This window comes from Kryptolebias marmoratus, linkage group LG23 (assembly GCF_001649575.2).
Source record: "Kryptolebias marmoratus isolate JLee-2015 linkage group LG23, ASM164957v2, whole genome shotgun sequence".
Taxonomy (NCBI): domain Eukaryota; kingdom Metazoa; phylum Chordata; class Actinopteri; order Cyprinodontiformes; family Rivulidae; genus Kryptolebias; species Kryptolebias marmoratus.
Genome location: NC_051452.1, coordinates 8,263,777 through 8,281,879, shown reverse-complemented (window position 1 = coordinate 8,281,879; position 18,103 = coordinate 8,263,777). Strand labels below are relative to the sequence as shown.

General features: G+C 43.2%; 2 protein-coding genes across 3 annotated transcripts; both read right to left on the bottom strand.

The window, feature by feature from the left end:
• Positions 1 to 188: 188 nt before the first annotated feature.
• On the bottom strand, positions 189 to 2,796 carry mylz3 (myosin, light polypeptide 3, skeletal muscle). The gene is made up of 6 exons (XM_017426926.3): positions 2,665 to 2,796; positions 2,268 to 2,295; positions 1,254 to 1,397; positions 991 to 1,161; positions 810 to 887; positions 189 to 711 (listed from the first exon to the last, which is right to left on the bottom strand). The coding sequence occupies exons 1-6, from the start codon at positions 2,665 to 2,667 to the stop codon at positions 683 to 685; spliced, it is 453 nt and encodes a 150-aa protein (XP_017282415.1). The 5' UTR covers positions 2,668 to 2,796; the 3' UTR covers positions 189 to 682.
• A 3,452-nt stretch (positions 2,797 to 6,248) lies between these two features.
• On the bottom strand, positions 6,249 to 13,482 carry lancl1 (LanC antibiotic synthetase component C-like 1 (bacterial)). 2 transcript variants are annotated; one of them, XM_017426937.2, is made up of 10 exons: positions 13,399 to 13,482; positions 12,969 to 13,097; positions 12,765 to 12,882; positions 10,931 to 11,141; positions 10,062 to 10,209; positions 9,835 to 9,981; positions 8,367 to 8,549; positions 8,050 to 8,226; positions 7,679 to 7,751; positions 6,249 to 6,654 (listed from the first exon to the last, which is right to left on the bottom strand). In XM_017426937.2, the coding sequence occupies exons 2-10, from the start codon at positions 13,053 to 13,055 to the stop codon at positions 6,578 to 6,580; spliced, it is 1,221 nt and encodes a 406-aa protein (XP_017282426.1). In that variant the 5' UTR covers positions 13,056 to 13,097; positions 13,399 to 13,482; the 3' UTR covers positions 6,249 to 6,577. The 2 variants fall into 2 exon arrangements, with proteins under 2 accessions (XP_017282426.1, XP_017282427.1); XM_017426938.3 differs by lacking the exon at positions 13,399 to 13,482 and adding an exon at positions 13,207 to 13,392.
• Between the last annotated feature and the right edge of the window lie 4,621 nt (positions 13,483 to 18,103).

Below are 18,103 nucleotides of genomic sequence, written 5' to 3'. Positions count from 1 at the left end.
TGCTCAAAAAATACTTATATTTAATATAATATCTTGGTTGAGTTTTATCAGATTTCAAACCAAGCAGAAGTTGTAGAAAAACAACAACTGTTTGATTGGCAAAGCAACGTCAGGGGGACCTAGATTGATAGAAAGTTGGTTTTTAATGGGTGGCATGAGGGCAATAAAAGATCAAGAATCAGTCCAGATGGGATGTACGTTGGAAAAGTTTATTCTGAAATGATCAGAGTGAAAATAAATACAACTTTTCGGGTAAACGGGGGAAGTTCTGGCGGTCTATCCACGACCGTTCTCCAGCACCTTTGGCATCGCTGGGTTCAGTGGTGTCGTGACTGAATGAGGTGGCGGTGGGAAGGGAGGGATCTACCCTCACTTGATGAGCGGTCACCCCTTCTCCCCCGGTCCTCACCCCATGTGGCGAGTGGAGACGCGCCCCGGTGGGGGGGAGTAGAGGCCGAGTGATGGTGGTCTACAACGAAGAGGCGATGTCTTGAGGAAGGAGGGTTCGAGGCAAAGTGGAAAGGAAAACAAAACAAACAAAAAGATGGGTTTGCTTCAACATCCCTTGTACAAAGTCCTTGTCTTTCCTTGGTTGGTCTTTGAAACAGCGTAGATGTCCTGAACACTGTTCGGCTGTCTGTAGGCGAGCTACAGTTTCCTCAGCACTCCCGCTGCCGGCCTCTTACACAGACATGATGTGCTTGACGAAAGCTGTTGGGGAAAAAAAAAGGTTCGAATCATCAGCTCCATTTAATAAAAACAAACCAACAAAGAAAAAAAGAGAACCCTGGAAGATAACAAAAGCCTACCCTCATAGTGCACACTGCCGTTCTCGTCCTCCTGTCCAGCCATGAGGGCATCAATCTCCTGCTCGTTCATCTTCTCTCCTGTGGATTCACAAGGATTGATGTCAAGGCCAAGAGCTCCATTTCAGAGACTCTGCGTGCTAAGCAAGCTATATCTGTCTGCTTCTATATTTGGAGGACTCACCCAGAGTGGACAGCACGATGCGCAGCTCAGCGCCCATGACTGTGCCGTTGCCCTCCTTGTCGAAGACACGCAGACCCTCAACGTAGTCATCGTAGGTTCCCTTGGGGATGGCGTCGACCTGCTTCAGCATGGGCAGGAAAGCGTCGAAGTTCAGCCTCTTGTTGGCCATCTCTGTCGATTAACGAGCGCACGTTTGTCTCAGCGAGTGAGAAAACCCAAAACTGCCCCGTCCCGGTTTTCTCTCAGATGCTGCGGCCTCTTACCTTCGGCGGATGGGTTGCCCAGAATTTTCTGGACGTCCTTGTTGGTGGGGTTCTGGCCCAGAGCGCGCATGATGTCGGCCACCTGGTTGTAGGCCACCTGGCTGTCACCAATTCTGTCAAAGAGACCAAAAGCCTCCTTGAAGTCTGGACAGATGAGGAGACAAGAAAGATTGTTGAGTTACAAGATTTTGACACATGTTGATGTGAAAACTCCTAACTGGTTGCCTATTAGTAGCCATCCTATTTGGGCTTTCCTTGTTTGTGGCAGCTGCGTGGGATCACTGAACTGGAAGATCAAAGCCACATGCTTCCATCATTGTTCACTGTTAATTCGGCGTAACAGCTGTATCTAAGCAGAGACTAGGAGGACTGGGGCCCGAACAAAGGATTTCTGTTTCCACGAATGCCTCCAGGAACTCAAAGTGACCCTTTCGACAGATTAATGCGCGGCTCCTGAACAGCAGCAACAGCTGTAACCCTCCCCACCCCGCATCCCTCCTCGGGTGCAAACTGAGCCACCCAGACAGAGAAAGCCCGAACCATATAGAGACATGGCCCCCTCTGCGAGTTAAACATAAGAACGCTGACTGGAGTGTAATCAACACCTCGTCGTGCACGGACTCCACATTTCACTTTTAAACAAACACAGGGCAGGAGGGACGGGGTTGGATTGAATTCCTTGTAGAATTTGATACGAGCGTGTCTACGTCTTAAAGGTTAGTACCTCCTTGACTTGTAAGACAAGGCCAGGTCATCTGAGAATAGACAACTGGACGAGTTGATGGAATGGCATCTCCTACAGCAGTCTTTATCCTTTTCTTCTACCTTCCTTTAACACTTAACTTGGACCAAAGATGCCAATTTTTAGGGTATTAATAGGAAATTTGTAATAAAAATGACGCACACAGGCATGAAAAAAAAAGAACATAAAGGGATTTTTTTTCATCTTTTCGGTGGAAACTCTGGAAAAAAAGATGCCAATAATTGGAGCCTACGGACATCTTCTTCACTTACCCTCAATCTGGTCCGGTGAGAACTCCGTCTGTCACATAAAAACACACAGGAATGTACACGTAAGCACAGAAAACACAGTGAAATGGAAATGTAAGTCTACGTTAGTGGAACAAAACAATACAAGACGTGATGGATGATGAATTTATAGAGTTATTCAGGTTTTCGGAGCTTTTGTACGTGCTCTCGTGTACACGCGGAAGTATTTAAGCCAGTGGTCCTGAGAGCAAATTCTTAATTTCTTTACAGTTTTCCAATCAATTTCTAAAGCTTTTCAATCCAAAGATCCAGGTTCTAGGGGTAATGTACAAAGAGCTGGTGTCCAAATTTAAAAAAAAGTAAGAAAATAACTCCATCGCCCCAAAGAAAAGAAGGTCCAAACTTAGAATTCTGTACACACCATTTTGGAGAGTAGGAGCCCAGAGGAGCGGAAAGAAAGGATATGAGAAGCTGAAGTCCCAAGACAGAGTGGTCCTGAGCCATGGTCAAAGCCCCCTTATTTATCCTCGGCATGTGATGTCACATATGCTAATAGTGGAGGATCGGATGACATGCTGGAACATCTTTAACTTTCTTAGGGAAAGAAGAGCCGCGCTCCCCTGGAAGAGCATCGGGAGAAGGCCTTTAGAAGGGGATGGGGCTATTTTTGGAAGGCCGAGAACTGTGTCAAGACCGACACAAGGCTTGATTTATAATCCAATGAAGAACAGAATACTGTCACTTTCTTTGTCGTTTAAAGCAATCTTTCCTGAAGACGGCTACGAGGGGGGAAATGCAGCCAAGTCAGCAGCTCCCTTCAGAAGGGCTCCCAACCGCTCAAGCTCAATTACAAGGTGGTATTTTTAAACAGCGAGACCGCTCCTCCTCTTATGGTTAAATGACAGCAGGGCGAAAAGAGCTGGAAACGTTGACCTCCCTCTGGCAGGTATGGAGACATTGAACTTGGATGTGATAGGTTGCGTAACGGTACAACAAGAGATTTATATGACATTACCTCAACATATGACCAACAAATTGGAAATAAAAAGAGCCACAAGCTGAAAACTTGACGTACAGTAGATGATCAGCTGAAGGATGATGCACCTCTAGCCTCTAGGGTACCGTGTCAGGACTTCTTGAAGACATTTTGTTCAGACACTGTTTATCGGCTGTAGATAGTTTGAAAGACCCGACACTTCTTCAGTGTCGTGGTCAGGTACAAGGACTGGACGGAAATGAAGCGTAAAGGAGCCAAAGTCCAACGAAAAACATCGAAAGGCCCTTAAGAAGGCCGGAGAACCAAATCCAGACCACTTGAAAAGGTTACAAGAAAGTCCGGCTCCTTGGAAGTGAAAGGAAGAGTTTCTGTTCGACTCCAGCGGATTCCCACGGCGAACTGAAGACACGATGACGGCTTTCACTTCCTCGCTGTCGGGAGAGATGAAGTCCGGTTTGCCTTTTGTGTCTTCGCTCAAACAGAGACGTTGAACGGGAACAAAAGGAGTTTACGGACAAGCATTTTAGTGACTTTCCATTCCTTTATTACTTCTCCTCGGCCCCTCTGTAAGGAGGGTAAAGTTATGATTCAAAGTACTTATGTTGAAAATGGACTCTTTTTATCAGCCAGAGTTCTCCACAGTGCCGACAGGAACAAAACAACTTTAAATTCAGTACCTGCATTTACCACAGTCCAACTGAGCTCCATTGTACTGATGGGGTTGTGATCCAGATGATGGCTTTTAAATTCACAGCATACTGTAGAAGCAGTTCTTTAAACTCATTAAAGACATTAAACCTCAATTATTTCAGTTATTTTCTATGGAGAGCCATGTACCCTGAGCGGGGAACACCAAAACTCTGTTTTGAAAAAACTATATTCTTAATAAAATAATGCTTCCTTTTAAAAGATGTAGCTTCAGTTGTGGATATGATCTGAAAATTATGCAAATCTTGTCTGATGAGGCTCTCTAATGTTCTAAAATGTGTCATTATTAGAACCAAGAACTCTCGCGGCTGTAAAACAAAACAAACACGCTGGTTAAACCTCAGATAAAACAGACTGACTCCAGAGGTTAACCAGCTGATGTACATCCAGTGATTACTGTCTGAAAGCTTCATTAAAACCCTTTCAGTGGTTGATTAGTTTTTTTGCTAACAGACTTATGAACGTATGCATACACGCGCCATTCATGGCGGCGGGTAATAAGATTTTGGGATCGTGAAACTCAACCCAGGATTTTGTTTGAACCGTCTTCTCAATACTTAGTTTAAACTTAGATTATTTTGCCCCAAAATGTGAAAATAAACACTAAACACTGGCTCATACCTGAGATCTCTGCATCTCTTATCAATAATATACACCGCTGATGTTTAAATACACATTTCTTTGCCATTTTATGTTAAAAAAAAAGAAAAGAAATATACTTACAATAGTCGCAGGAACCTTTAAATATTGAGAAATGTTACAAGTTACCTTGCATATTTACAGCTTTACCCATCTCCAGATGCGGAAGAAATGCTCTGAAGTCAGAAGGAACATGACATATTGGCAATGTAGCAACATGTGAAAGAACCATACGCAGCCTCCCCAGGCTGCTCACGCTGCTGTGGGATGGGACAGCATCTGCTCCTCCACCAGCAGCCAACGTCGTGTTGGTCACGCCTGAGCTGATACCTCAGGGGTTCTGTAGGGTTGAGGTCAGGCCTGCAGGCGGGTCGATCCATCCTCTCCACACCTAAGTTCTGGAGCTAGTCTCTGATAAACGAGGACAGAGCTCAGTGGACACCCTGGTGGGACGCCCACTTTTTGGACGGACTTGGGCAGACCTCGATACGAGGAACTTGGCCTTCCGTTTGGAGATAACTCCAAATAACACAACTTGGCACGGGCGCCATCCAGATCAGTCAAATGTGTTCTGTTTGGAGCAGACACCGACTCAGGGCGGGAACAGGGTCCGAGCTCGCAGGTGGCGCCCATCAGGCACCTGCCTGTCAGAACCTGGGGTACCAGAAGCTCAGAACAAGACGAGGACAGAGGGAAGATTTCCCACATACTCAACTCTGGTGCTCAACCAAGAAATGTACCTTCAAACAACGATGGCGCCATTGATTCGGAAATAAACAGGCTTTCCATTTATTTCATTTATTACCAGAAAGCATCTTTACAACAACGAAACAATCTTCCAAACGATTTACTGTTTGTGTTCTTTAAACCTGAGCCTTCACATAAAAACTGAATCAGAGCTTCAACTTCAAACTATTTTCTCGGACGTTTTCTTTGCTCAGATGTTTCCATGACCCATCAGACCCATCAGCCCTGATACGATCAACATGTTTCTGTGGCGACACCGTGCAGATTATCGGATAATTCCCCGACAGCGAGACGAGCCCCGGCGCTCACGCCGAACTTCTCATCAGCTGTGAAACGGAACGGCCTGCTGTTCGGCCCCAGAAGATTAGAGGACGTTTCGCCCGGGAGGCGAATGGCACTGAAGCAACAGTCGTGTCCCGGAGGCCACGCCCCTGGACAGATGAGCTCTATTTTTACCCCCACTCCCGCCGGAGGGGGGTTCGATTTCTCCTGTGCCAGGCGGGGGTGGAGGGAAAAATTCTACACTCCTGTTTCTCAAGAGTGTCTGGTACAGTAACCCTCCTCCTCCTCAGCTCCTTAAGGTCCCAGCTGGCCTCGGGTCATTAAAAAAAAAAAAAAAAAAAAAAGTGCACGAGGGAGGCAAAAAGTGTCGCCACTTGGATGTCAGGGCGATTCACGGGCCTTATTTGGAGGAGAAACCGAACTTAAATGTTGAAAGGGTTTTCAGACAGGTGTGAATATAACACCTTACTGCTTTAAAACCGAACGTGTGGAGCCGATGTAACGTTTCCATCTGATGTGATCAGCACGGGACTGGACGTGCAATAAGCCCCCCTCCGCCAGCTGAGAGCTCTCTGCTGCCCCCCGGTGTCGTTCGCTCGCCCCTGCAGGCTTTAAAATCCAGAACAGAGCAACAACTTTCATCTGTTTATTGTTCGGACGATGCAAAGGACAGGCAATCCATTTTAAAACATATATTTACAAAAAAAAAAAAAAACAACAAATACATCGTGTGTTATCAGACTGAGAAATTAACCTTAAAGATGTCAGATACGGCACAAACAGGAAGCAAAAAGCTCGAAAATTGTGTTGGAAAGAAGTGAGGAATGCTGTCAGAGATGAACGAACAGTGATGGCGTCTGGAGTCAAAGTCCTGAACAGGTTTTAATCCAGAGGCAGGGAGCCTTCTTCTTGTTGGTGTTTTTGCGGTGCGGGTGGATGGAGGGCGACCTGCGGCCGCGCCCTACACCTCGAACGCCGGAAACTTGGACCTCAGCGGCTGCAAGAGGTCCGCCAGGAAGTAGACGGTGCCGGCCATGCCTGCAAACGGGAAGCGACACGATGAGCTCGAAGCTTTTTAACGTGTCAGCAGATCTGCTGAAAGACCTCTTTGTTATTTTATTCAACAGTTTCATCCTTTAAAAATCAGTTTTTCTACTTTTTAATTAATGTTTACACTCCGGATGCTTCGGCTACATTTATATATGACCTTGTTTGGATGTTCATTAATTAACACTGTCCCTTTTTTTAAATAAACATTGAAAAACATATAAATACTGTTACTCAAGCAGATGTTATTTTGACAGTTTTCAACATTAAAACAGCAAATTTTGAAGAACTAAACAGGAACTACGGAGAACCACAAGGGACAAAATCAAAAATAATAATAAAAAAAATACAGAAAGGTTAAAAAAAATACATTTAAATGTCAACAAATTAATATTTATTTATTTTTTCCAAATATTTTAATTTATCTTCAATTCAGTATATCCATTTATTGAATTAGATCAAATTAAAGGAATCAAACTAATAAAAAATGTCATGCTTATTATATTTAGTGCCCTTATTTTCTCTTCTCACATATTTAATGCATTTGTTTTTTGCCTTTAACATTTAGTTTTATGTTTATTTGTTTTTATTCTACAGTTAATTTTAAAAAGTGATTATTTTATTTAAAGACGTGTTGTATTTTACTCTATAAACTTTCTGGCTGTATTTATTGTTACGTCTGTTTACTTTTTTTAACATTCCTGTCTTCGTTTTTATTTATTTTCTGCTCTGTTCTAAATAAAAGGAAGCATTTCTGTATCTATTTTTGCTTTGGGGAAAGATTTAAGCTTTAATAAAACGAGGATCCTGAGGCGTTAAAGTATCTTTAAAAGTCTTAATCTGAGTATTTCCAAGCCGAGCTGGAGGGAAAGTAAATCTCAACCTGCAGTTCAAGCAACACGACAAATTAAAAGAAAAATAGCTGCGTTAAAATAATTACAGTTTTTTTTTTTGTTTTCTGTCCTGCCTGCTTCCTGCTGTTTCCTCTCAGTTAAATTCAGTCAACGTGCGTTACCTTCGAAAAGGGAGAAAGGTGTGTCCGGCGTCCGGCATCCGTGCTTCCCGTAGTTCATGCACCAATCTGCAAACTGCAGAAACAACAACAACAACCATCTGTGCTGCGTTCAGGGGGTGCAACTCAGACAAAAACGATTTGAACGACGTAAGCACACGAGGGAACGGCTGCCGCCTCGTTCAACTCCCGGCTCTCCTCCTCTTCACACGACTGCAGCTTCGACGTTAGAGGCTGAGCTTTCAACCAGAACTTTCACGTCTTACGGGCCGAACATGAAGCCTCAAAGACCAACTCTGACACGACTTCTAAGAACCGCCTCGTCACAATAAGAGTTTAAATCGATCCTAATTTGGAAGGATGTGAACGCTCACCATGCACGCTCTGTAAAGGTGCTTCGGGTCCCTGGTGTGCCTGTAGAGAGCCAGGAAGGTGTAGGCGTTACCGGCCGCTCCGTGGCACAGCCCATAGCCCTTCTTCAGCAGACCCCACCTCCACACCACCTCCCCACACTGCAGAGCGGCCTCCAGGTACTGAGGGATACCAAACACCTGAAACAAGAGACAAAAGGAGAAAAATATGAACATTATACGGCTTTAAAAAAAAAAAAGCACCCGCTGAGGTAAGAAGTTGCAACGCTTCACCACAAGGTGTCACTGTGACTCCAACGGCGCCTAAATTCAGTGCTCACCTTGTAGGCCTGCAGGAGCATGAACACCACCCCCGGGGAGCCGTGGCACCAGTGCACCAGCAGGTCCCGGTCGTCCCCGACGCAGGGAGGGTAGTTCCCCGAGGGTAACCGCAGGCGGCAGACGTAGTCGACGCTGGGCTTCACCAGGCTGTGAACGTGCTCCTCGCTGGGGACAAAACCGGGCTGCGAGGGAGCCACCGGAGAGAAAAAAAGACGGAGTCAGAGACAACCGATTGAGGTTTTCAGGCTTGAGAGCCATACACCCATAAACAACTAAAATAATAACAATAATAAACTAAAACGTACTGTTTGAGTCTTTTAAAACTGTACATCTTTGCTTTGAAGCTTTTAATTATGACCTGATGCTACTAATTACTTTTATATGTAAAACTAATGACTTAAATTCCGGTGATCTGCAACCTTAGATCCTAAAAGTCAATTCATTTTAGTCATTAACGAGTTGAGAAACGGTCTCAACCAAGCCAGCAGGACAATGAAGACAAAGTTATAAAATTCAGAATAAACCTCGGAATTCACCACAAAAAGCAAACCCGCTAATGTGGAACAGAATAACATCTCCACAGTGAAGCATGGTAGTGGCAGCATCATGGGGTGGCGGTGTTATGTCATCGGCATGTTCTGAAAATTAGCCAAAAATGATAAAATGTTGATAAAAAGTGAGATTATTGAGAAAAAAAATACATTTTTTTTAGTCTTCCAGAGAAATGAGGTGGGTGGACCGAGGTTCACGGTTCGGCCCAATAACGACCAAAACCGCTCTGCAGAAACACTGAAATTCAACAAGAAACTATTCGTTTTGGAACTTTCTAGATAAAAGACAAAAGTTGGAGGGACCTAAAGATTTATAGAAACAACCAGAAGTTATCCAAGCATGATGGCATCGGAGCAAACTTGACAAATCGGGAGGAAATAAATCGAAAAGGTTTCATGTCTAACTCCCCTTTAGGCAGGATTAATCCTAAAATATGCCCAATTTCACAATTGCGTTTTACAAATACAAATCTGCTCCAATATAATCTAAAAAAAAAAAAAAAATATCTAAAATATCCCAACTTTATTTTCAAATGTTATGGCAACAAAATGGGAAATTGTCGAATAAAAAAAACCTGCAGTCTATTAGATAATATCACCTTAAAAATGAAATCCAGAACAGCGATACCCAACGTCCAGAGTTGATTTTTTCTGTTCTCATGCTGACCAAACATTAAGGACTCAGAGGACAGTTTTCAGCAGGAAGAACTGGAAGAACTTGCCGTCTCTGAGACAGAAAACTGCTGTTTTTTTTGTTTAATTCTCGCCGAGTTAATGACACCCGGTACCTGTTTTTCACCAAACCAACACCAATCGTTCTCACTCACTGCAGCTTCGCCCAAACCTTAATCCAAGACTTTTATTTGGACTTAACTTTTAATCAACGAATCAAGAACAGAGCGGAGACGCGTCCTACCTGCATCAGGAAGTAGTAGATGCCAGACAGCCCGTGAGCTGCGCCGACGTACTGCTCCTGGTACCACTCGTACATCAGCGGGCTCTGGTTCTGGACTCGGAACTTCCTGCTGCAGTGTTCACCGGACACCAGCACGGCCTCACTGATCTGAGAAATAAATTAGAGCCGCTGGACGTCAGTTATCTCACCCGTTCCTTTCTTCTGAGGTTGAAAGTGAGCGCCCTGACCTGCTGGATGTACTGCAGCGGGATCCTGTCCTGCCCCAGCTGCTGGTTGACGAAGACGAGGGCAAACAGGTAGCCCACCCGCCCATAGAGCAGCTCATCTGGCAGCCCGCCCGAACCCTTCACCACCATCTGATGGTACTGCATCAGTCTGGAAGGAGACGTGACAAACTGAGCCTCAACTTCGAGGAGAAACGCTGGTTGGAAAACCCTACAAACGTGGATAAATGTGTTGGTACCCTTTCATTTCTCGTGAAAAGCAACTGTCGGAATAAAACAATCTTTGCATTATAGTCATGTTTCAAATTAAGTGTTTAATTAGTATGCCTTCAAGCTTTTTAAAGGGAAACAAAGAGCCAACATGGAGCAGAAAGCAAAGCTGAAGGCTGCCTGAAGACAACCTCGTAGGACAACCTCGTAGGACAACCTCCCAGGACATGGACGCAAGAGTTAATGCGACCCCAGCTTGATCAGGCAGATGGTGGGAAAAGAGCCAAAACCACTCCAGCTGAACTCAGGGGTAAAGGCACGTCACATTTTGAATCATAATGAGCGGAAGACGACCCCAAGATGGCTCCACTGCTGCCAGGAAAACACAAAAAACCCCTCAAGGATTCTGGGAGACGTTTCTGGGACTGATGAGACAAAAAAACGGAGCTTTCTGGCTTTAAGTTCAGAGTTCATACACCCACCTGCTTGAATTTCAAAATGCTTCAACCCATCAACTGGACCGGGAAATTTCACAGCGGCGGAGACGGTTTCAAAACCTTAATTAGCCTGGATCATTAACGGCACCTAACTGATGCCAACAAATAACCGAATGAAACCAAAGGAAGAATGATTTAATGTTAGATTTCAGCTTTAGTGATGACCTGTTGATGCAATCGTCGGCCTCCTGCAGCCTCTGCAGGCGAGCGTAGACCACCGCAGCAACGGCGAAGGGCCCGGCGTCGCCGCACAGGAAGGTGACGTCATGGCGCCGGGTCAGATACTTCAGGCTGTGGCTGACGTACTCCAGCGCTTTCTGAAGGAGGGAGTCCTCCTTGAACACACTGTGGAGGTGCAGGTAGAGCAAAGCAATGCCTGGGAACCAACAGATACAAAAAAATCAATATTTAAATGTTTTCTATTGTTTAGGAAGACATTTCTACCATTTAGTGCCCTTTTTATGTTAATAAACATCCGTTTTATTTCAATTGTGGGCTTGAAAAGAAACATTTTTTGCAAAGACAGTCCAGAATCGAAAACTAGAAAAGCAACATTTTAATTCAAAATAAAAATTATTAGTAATGAAAGACCGTTTTTATAGATATTTATTGTCCTCTGCCAGCCTCAGCAAACACATAAACGGCTCTAACTCCGTTAATTTTACAGATATTGAGCTAAGGTTTGATGTGGTAGTAGCTGAGAGTCATCCCTAACACATAAGAGTGACGTCTTGTCATTCTGCACACAAGTTTTGACCAAAATGGATAAAATTCCATCATTTCTCAACAAACGATGATTTCCGTCTTAAACTAAAGTCCATAAATTCTGATGTAATAGACCAAATAATTAGTTTGTTTTTCTCCATTTCAAGACAGTTAATATTAGTCAATTGTTTCATAAAACTGACTTGATTACTTATTGCATGTATTTATTTATTTTTTTTTTTAAAAGGAGCTTCACAGGCTTGTTGGTATCTCTGTTTTAGTTCATTCTTGATCAATTTAATCTACAAAACAAAAATACTTTTTTAAGTCCATTTCAGGCCTGTTAAAAAGTTAACTTTTTGACTTGGAGGAGTGAGGCTGCATTCCATTTCTGGTTCTGCAAAGCAGTGGTTGTCCAAGTTGTGGTCGAAGCCCCACTGTGGGTCACCAAACATCAGGTTTGTGGTCTTTAGGGGATTTCCAGAAACAAATTTTAATATTTAAATGATAGCTAATAGCACTTTTTGTTGCCATTTCTGTTATGAGAGATAAAACGTGTTATCAGTAATCCATCCATCCATCCATTTTCTACCGCTTATCTGGAGGCAGCAGGTTCAGGAGGGAAACCCAGACTTCCCTCCTCCAGCTCCTCCTGGGGGATCCTGAGGAGTTCCCAGGCCAGAGGGGATCCATAATTCCTCCAGAGAGTTCTGTGTCTGTCCTGAGGTCTCTTCCCAGTGGGACATCAGATGTCCGAACCACCTCAGCTGGCTCCTTTCGATGACGAGGAGCAGCAGCTCTACTTGGAGCTCCTCACCATATCTCTACGGCTGAGCCCGGCCGCCCTACAAAGGAAGCTCACCTGGTCTAATTATAATAAAAACAGCTGTTCCTGCTGCTGTTATCTTCTGACTCGGAAGGTGAAACATTTGAGAACCACTGCTGTAGACCAGCGGTGCCCAAAACTGGTCCTGGAGGGCCACTTTCCTGCATGTTTTATGTGTTTCTCTGCTGTGACACACCTGGTTTGAATGACTGAGTGATAACAGGTTTCTGCAGAACTTGAAGACTTGTTATAGAGCATGGAAACAGCTAAAACATACAGGTTAGTGGCCCTCCAGGACCAGGATTGGGCATCACTGCAGCAGATCGTATGCAGAAGTGCAACTCCTTCTAAATGGAATGCATCCTTCAATAAAAAACTCGTTTCGAAGTCAAAATCCTCTGCTGTGAAATGAGCCTTAAGCCTTTAACGTGTAAACACTGTGGTTTACCATCCTCCATGTTAAATCACCTGCCCAGCCTGTGTAAGCGGTGCAGTCTCTGGGATCAGCAGACTTCAACGCATTTTCCATGACAGCCAGAAGCTCGCTGATTTTGCTGCTCAGCCTCTGAGCAAACCCTGGCATGATCTGAGGTGGATGGAGAAAAAAGAATCGAAATAATCACCTCAAACACAAGCACACAGCACTCCTCCGCCACATCCCCAATATTTTACCTTGCCCTGAGAGTCAAACAGCGCCTGGGTGGACGCAGGGCTCCCATCGTAGTCGTGATATGGGTTCCTTAAGGCTCTTGTGTCCATTTTCCCGCAGCTTTTCTTCTTCGCGGCTGCAGCACTTTAGATCTAGGTCATGCAAAAACAACAATATGCAGAGAGGGCGAAAATAAGCGAGCGAGATAGAAGGCTCAAAAGAGTCAGCTATCGATCCTGCACGGCTAGGAACCAAACATACATAACTGGTTGTGCAGAGCTACACGCCCACAACAAGCAGCTTAGCTTCGTGAAGCTAACATTTAGCTTAGCTCCGCCGCTAAAGCTAGCGGCTAGCATCCAGCGGCGCACAATACACAGTAAAAAAATTCGATGAAATGCGTTGTGATGTTTAACTACACAAGTAAATTAAACAAAAAAAGGGTTTATTCACGTGGAAAGGTGCGCAGCAATGTTGACGTTCGGGTTCTTTGTGTGAAAATTTACTGACTTTCCGCTCGCTATCGCCACCTAAAGCTGCGGAAGTGGTACTGCAGCTTCTAAAAACCGTCTACAAAAGAAAATATTTTGGAAAAATGGGTTTCATCAATTTATTTTGCAATTGTATGAGCTGTTAAATAATATAACAGTGCTGGAAAACACTTTCAGGGTTTGGGCTTTCTTTTGCTGTAAAGATGGGTTAGCATAGTTTGCATGTTTGGTCAAACTGACATTTGTGACAAAATACATAATTTTTAAAACGTGTAAAATCTAAGTAAAACAAGGACATATATAATGATTATTTGCAATGCAATTTAAAAGAAAATGGTACACTGGGAAGACTAATTTTTTAAAAGTCGTTGTGATCTGTAGTGAGGGTAGGGAGCAGGCGGAAGAGAGCCCGGAGAGGTGGAGGTACAAATCTGGAGAGAAGAGGAACAAAAGTCAGTTGAAGCAAGACAGAATAAATGTAGGAACGAGAGGGAGAGAGGTGTAATGCTGAAGCTAAAAGGAGTGGGGGTATCTAAGGTGGCGTCAACCATTAAATCAATGAACAGCGCAGAAGAAAGAGGAAGAAAGGGCTGGAAACAAGTGTCAGGAGTGAAAGAGAAGGTTCTGAGATGGTTTGGAGATGATGGCACTAACAAAAACGACAAGAGGCGGAGCTGAATATGTTAAGATTTTCATTATAGACGGGATTAAATAAAAATGAGTAAGGACAACTCAGGATCTAATGATCTTTGTTAGAGCAGAATGCCGAAAGTTTTAAACTGCCCAAAGTTAGAAAACAGCATGAAGGTTATTACGTTTTATTAAAAGTCTTTGAAAGCTAAAACAATGATGCTGTCTTCGAGTACTAAGTGCAGGGTGGAGCACCATTACAACGCTACGATAAAACAACATGGCACCAATCAGCTTGTGCAAAGGCCCAACCAGCTTGTTGTACACTTTGAGTTGCCTTGTGCTGAAAAGTGCTATATAAATAAATGTACCTACCTACCTACCTGATGATGAGACTGAAGGGCTGCTGTTGATGGACGCTCGGATCCTTAGATCTTCTGCTCCATGAATGATATGGTTTAAAACAGTTGTACTTGGATGAAAACATTCTCAACTGGAAGCTCAGAGAGCGCAAACCTCCGCCGAGGCCACAGCTTGATTAAAAAAACAGTGCGATCTGTTCATCATCTGGATCGGAACCAGAATTTAATCCAATGTTTTGTGTTTCAACCCCAACATTTCCTGAACATTTCATCCAGATCTGGTCATTAGTTTTGACCTGATCTTTGCTGACAGACAGACAAACAACCGGAAACTAACTGTAGGAGCAGAGACAAAGGGGTTACCTGGGACCTTGACCTTTGACCCCATAAACCTTGAAACAAACAGGCACCATCTTTGACCCATGAGGTGTCCAGCTGTGCAGTTTAACATTCCTCCGTTAACTGTGGTGTTGACCTTTGACCCCATGATCTTGAAATCATTGGCGGATGGAGTTTATTTTCCTCCGTTACATGGTTGCCTGGTTAGAGCACAAGGTCATCTGTGACCCTTGACCCCTGTCACCTTGAAATCAACAGTGATCACCCTCGACCCATGAGGTGTCGAGCTGCAGAGTCAGACCATGGGCTGACCTTTGACCTTGACCTTTGACCAGATCACCACCAAACCTCAGCCACTTGTTCCTTGCTCCATGTTTGACGTTTCCTGAAAATTTCATAACTTTTTGAGGAATCTTGTCCACAGACAGACAGAAAAACGCCACCTCCTTGGAGGAGTTGATTAAAAATTACCTAAAGAACTGCGCAGACAAGTTTGTCTCACCTCGGACGGTTAAGTTTTCCGCTCGCCTTGACTTTGCGTGACTTCTTTTCGAGTTTCCTACATTCAGGATTGTTCATCGTACTCCAGCGCCTCCCATCTTGATGACTCGAGCAACCTTGTCTTTGAAGAGTGCAAAAGAAGCCGACAATTAGATCGTCCAGCGGAGCCAGATTCGCCTCCATCATCATTGTCAGCTTTGTGTTTTTGTGTTTACCCATCTTGCTTTTTATGTCTGCGTTGGCTCCATTATTTCCACATCATATGACCGGCTGCAGGTGAAGGTCGGTCATGCGGTGCCGAGCACAGAGGCTTCACTCATACCTGGGGACCGTATTACCTTGCCTTGAGGGACAAAGAATGGAAATATAGTTTAAAATGCAAGAAATTTCAGAGGGAGACCTTCGATTTGATTAAAGCGTCTCCTTGAAAGGCAGATTATTGAACTGACTTTCCATCCCAATGCACCACTGGGGTTGGGTGGCGGGAGAAGAAGAAAAAAATATTAAATACAGATATTGATCATCCTTCATTTTTGTTGCCAGCACAGAGCAACAAACATGTCTTTGAAAGCATAAAAAATTTGATGATTTCTAAGGTCAGTGATTTTTTATGGTAAAAAGGAAAACAACCAAAGGACAGGAACAGGAAGTAACAGAAACTACTGAATTATTTAGGGAATTTACTAACTTCATAACTCAAATGACACAATTTAACCCCCTAAATTGTAACTGTCTTGTCTTACACTTTTTAATTATTTCGGACTTGACTTCTTCTTACCCTGACTGAGTTTGGTAAAACAACCTTTACAGCTAATCTGCCCACAAGCTTTAACGAGCTGACAGCCTAATTACAATCCGTCCTGACGGAGCTGCACATTCCAGCAGGGCAGTGGTGATCAATATTCACACAAAATTTATCGCCACTTTTATTGAGGCTTCCTCCTAAATGCAAAGTCAGCCTCATAAGAGAATCGTCTGGAAAATATGTATGTACGGAATAAAGCCTAAAGTCCACAGTATGAACAGTGTAAAGTTCATGGTGTTTGTCAAGAAACACAGGGTTTTTGTCACGGTAATGAAAGAGAGTAAGTAACTCCAGCCTTCATTCACACCCGCCAAACACAATCCATGTCACCTCAACAGGAAGTGACAGCCTAACCAAGTGAAGTCCGGATTATTTCTGACTGATTTACCCTGCTGCCCATCTCTGCCGGAGTCCTCCTCCTCCCCGTCTCGCATCACTCCTTGATATTCGCTCGGACACCCGGCCTGCTGCTGCTCGCGCGCTCCGCCCTCAGCTGTGGCCTGCAGCGGACACCGGGACACGCCGCTGTCCGAGAATGTGACTTGAGGCGAGAATGAATTACAGAGCAATTATTCAGTTTCACCTGTGGATACCGGGTGTGAGTGTGTAGGCGCAAACCTGCTTTTGGCCATAGCTAAACCCTGAATACTTTAATGGTGTTTATTTATTGATGCGTGAAGGCAGCTATGGAGACAGCACTGAGTTCAAAACAACTCTCCCTCAGGGGAAAGGAAAGTATATCATATTGTATCATACTGTCTTGTAACAAATTCCTTTGGATCATGTTGTTGTACCTTGTATTATATTGTATCATGCTGTAACTTGTCATATTGTATCGTATTGTTTCATATCATACTGAATTAGAAATTTACATTCATAAAATCAGCTTATAGAACTGGACACTGGACTGTTATTTCATGTAGTCTTCACTTTTGTATTGTATCATGTATTTTGTTATGATATAATATTTTGTATCATGTATCATATCATATCGTATCATCTTATATTGTACTGTGGCATAACGCATTGTATCATATTGTAACATATTTTGTCATCCATCCATCCATTCATTTCTTTCACCACTTCATAATATAACATATTATGTTGTAAAATGCATCGTATTGTATCATATATATTATGATGTATCATAAATTGTACTGTATCATATTGTATTATATTAGAAAATAACATGTATCATATATTATAATATTTATCGTATCATATCATATCATCTTGTATTGTATTGTGTTGTAAGGTGTTGTATCATATTGTTACATATTTCATAATAACATCCATCCATCTAGTTTCTTTAACTGCTTTTCTGTGTAGAGTCACATGTATCGTAAGATATTGTTTTAATAAATATGGCTTTGTATTATATTGTATTATTTTGCACTGTTGTAATGTATCAAATTATAACGTATTACGTAAAATGTATTATATTTTATAGTTTACAAAAAACCAATTACTGTAATATATTATACAATACCAGATTGTATAATATATTGTATAATTCCATATATCATATTGTAATGTATTATATGTTATAAAATGTAATGTGATGTATTAAATAATGTATCTTTTTGTTGTATCACAATATATTGTATCATACTGTCTTATATTGTGTTGTAGCTTATATCGTATATTGTAATATATTGTATCAAAAGTTTATCAGACATTTTTTCCTTCTATATGAAGTTCTGTTTTGGTTTAATAAATCCTCCCACCCCCACCCCAACCACATGATCTGCAGTTTTCATCTCTTTTTGATCACAGTTTTGGTTCTAACCTCCCACCAAAAAGCTGCCACTGCAGCTCCGGCTGTATTTTGGCCCCATTTTGGCAAAGAAACAATCAAAGCTTCAGTTTGAGAAGTTTCTTTGTGGGGGGCGGACAAAGCTTCTGGTGAACCCCTCCTCCCATCGTTCCCTTCTTCCCCAAGTGGACTGTCTTCGTTTTGGTCAAGGGGAATGGCCTGACAGCTGAGATAAAGAACATTCTGGTCTCCGTCACGCTGCCCCGGCCCCTTC